We start from the raw sequence: 2,181 nt of genomic DNA on the forward strand, positions 1-2,181 counted from the left end.
TGGCTGGGGCAGGGCTGCCGTGTCCAGGGGCCGAGGCCAGCTCTGGGGGGCGGGGGCGGGTGGCTGGGGCAGGGCTGCCGTGTCCAGGGGCCGAGCTCTGCGGGGCCGTGAGCCGGCCCTGCCTTCTGCTTCCTTCCTAGATGCAGCCGCCTGTCCCGGGAGCCTGGACTGTGCCCTGAAGAGGCGGGCACGGTGCCCCCCTGGTGCCCATGCCTGTGGGCCCTGCCTTCAGCCCTTCCAGGAGGACCAGCACGGGGTCTGTGTGCCCAGGACACGCCGGCCTCTGGGTATGAGAGCATAGTGGGAGGTCGATGGGGGGTTGCCCCGAGTGCGTCTCTCCCGGAGGAAGCCTGCAGCTGGCCAGGCTGGGCGGCTCACACCTGTAATCCCAGCACTTTGGGAGGCTGAGGTGGGTGGATCTCTTGAGGTCAGGAATTCAAGACCAGCCTGGCCAACATGGTGAAACCCCATCTCTACTAAAAATACAAAACATCGGAGTGTGGTGGTGGGCGCCTGTAATCCCAGCTACTAGGGAAGCTGAGGCAGGAGAATCACTTGAACCTAGGAGGCGGAGGCTGCAGTGAGCTGAGATCACACCACTGCACTCCCGCCTGGGTGACAGAAGAAGACTATTTCAACAACAACAAAAAAATGAAGCCTGCAGCCGTGGCACCGAGGCCTGTGCTAGTGGCCCCAGGGCCCCTGAGCCTTGCGGGGTGCTGTGTCCAAGGCCTGGGGGACCCTCATGTCACTCTCCATGAAACCTCCCATCCTTCCCAGATGGAGCTGGACCCAGGCCTGGGGCCGTCAGGCCCTCCCAGGGGAAGGGCTGCCCAGTGTGACATGCTGGGGTGACCATGGGGAAGGAGGGGTCCGAGCTCCCCAGGCCTGGGCGCTGCAGGGTCTGCCCAGAAGCCCTTCAGCCTCCACTTCCCCACCATGGGCAGCTTGCAGTGTTTACCTTTGGGGAGCAGTGCTCCTCGCCGGAAGCACCTTACCGTCACCATGGCTATCTGGGAGGGAGAGGGTCCCCAGGCTGGTGCCCAGTCCTCGGGCGCCCCAGGGGGGACCTGCGAGGCCAGGCCTGGGGCTGCCTCCTGGATGGGCCCCTTCACCTGATGGCCCTCACCCTCCCCAGGTCGGGGCCAGTCCCAGCCCAGGCTGGAAGATGAGATTGACTTCCTGGCCCAGGAGCTCGCCCGGAAGGAGTCGGGATACTCAACTCCGCCCCTGCCTGAGGCCCGACAGCGGCTCCTGGAGCCTGGTGAGACCCCTGCGGCCCCTGCCCCGTGGCCCGGCCCCAGCCCCACGGCCCGGCCTCTGCCCCGTGGCCTGGCCCCTGCCCCTGCCCCACGGCCCGGCCCCAGCCCCTGCCCCGCGGCCCGGCCCCTGCCCGGTGCTGTCCTCTCTAACGCCTCCTCTCTCGCAGCCACCCTGGGCTTCTCAGCACGGGGGCAGGGGCTGGAGCTGGGCCTCCCCTCAACTCCGGGAGCCCCCACGCCCCCGCCCCACACCTCCCTGGGCTCCCCCGTGTCCTCCGAGCCGGTGCACATGTCACCGCTGGAGCCCCGGGGTGGGCATGGCGACGGCCTTGCCCTCGGTAGGTCTTGGCTGGGGGCGGGCAGGGGTGGCAGGGGCGGCAGGCCCCCCCATAGGAGGCCGCCCTCACACGCCCCTCCCACAGTGCTGATCCTGGCGTTCTGTGTGGCCGGTGCGGCCGCCCTCTCCGTGGCCTCCGTCTGCTGGTGCAGGTGAGCCAGCGGCCACAGGCTGGGCAGGGAGGGCGCCACACCCCCAGAGGCCTCAGGCCCTGCTCCCCACAGGCTGCAGCGTGAGATCCGCCTGACCCAGAAGGCTGACTATGCGACTGCGAAGGGCCCCGGCTCGGCAGCAGCACCCCGGACCTCGGTGGGTGCCCCTTCAGCCCTGAGGCTGCCACCCCACCCTGGCCACCGCCTGACCCTCGCCCCTGCCTTCTCACAGCCTGGGGACCAGCGGCTGGCACACAGCGCGGAGATGTACCACTACCAGCACCAGCGCCAGCAGATGCTGTGCCTGGAACGGTGAGCAGCAGCCCCAGCCCCGACACCGCCCCCACCTCCCCACCCACTCCCCGTACCCCCTATCCCCCCAACCCCCACCTCCCCAAGTGCTGGGCCCCTTGGGGGCAGCCTGAACCCT

The 2,181-nt window shown here is 69.1% G+C and overlaps 2 protein-coding genes across 3 annotated transcripts in view; one reads left to right on the top strand and one right to left on the bottom strand.

Moving 5' to 3' along the window:
• Positions 1-2,181, bottom strand: part of C8G (complement C8 gamma chain) — a 618,926-nt gene that overhangs the window by 524,568 nt on the left and 92,177 nt on the right. The window lies entirely within an intron of this gene.
• NPDC1 (neural proliferation, differentiation and control 1) overlaps positions 1-2,181 on the top strand; it is an 8,217-nt gene that overhangs the window by 3,358 nt on the left and 2,678 nt on the right. The window contains exons 2-7 of one of the 2 annotated variants that reach the window (XM_017505562.1): positions 141-287; positions 1,139-1,264; positions 1,430-1,600; positions 1,685-1,751; positions 1,824-1,908; positions 1,984-2,063. In XM_017505562.1, coding sequence (XP_017361051.1) covers positions 141-287; positions 1,139-1,264; positions 1,430-1,600; positions 1,685-1,751; positions 1,824-1,908; positions 1,984-2,063 — 676 coding nt within the window. The remainder of the gene's footprint in view (positions 1-140; positions 288-1,138; positions 1,265-1,429; positions 1,601-1,684; positions 1,752-1,823; positions 1,909-1,983; positions 2,064-2,181) is intronic. The other variant, XM_017505564.1, reaches the window with a different exon arrangement.

Source organism: Cebus imitator, unplaced genomic scaffold, assembly GCF_001604975.1.
Source record: "Cebus imitator isolate Cc_AM_T3 unplaced genomic scaffold, Cebus_imitator-1.0 Scaffold339, whole genome shotgun sequence".
Lineage (NCBI taxonomy): Eukaryota > Metazoa > Chordata > Mammalia > Primates > Cebidae > Cebus > Cebus imitator.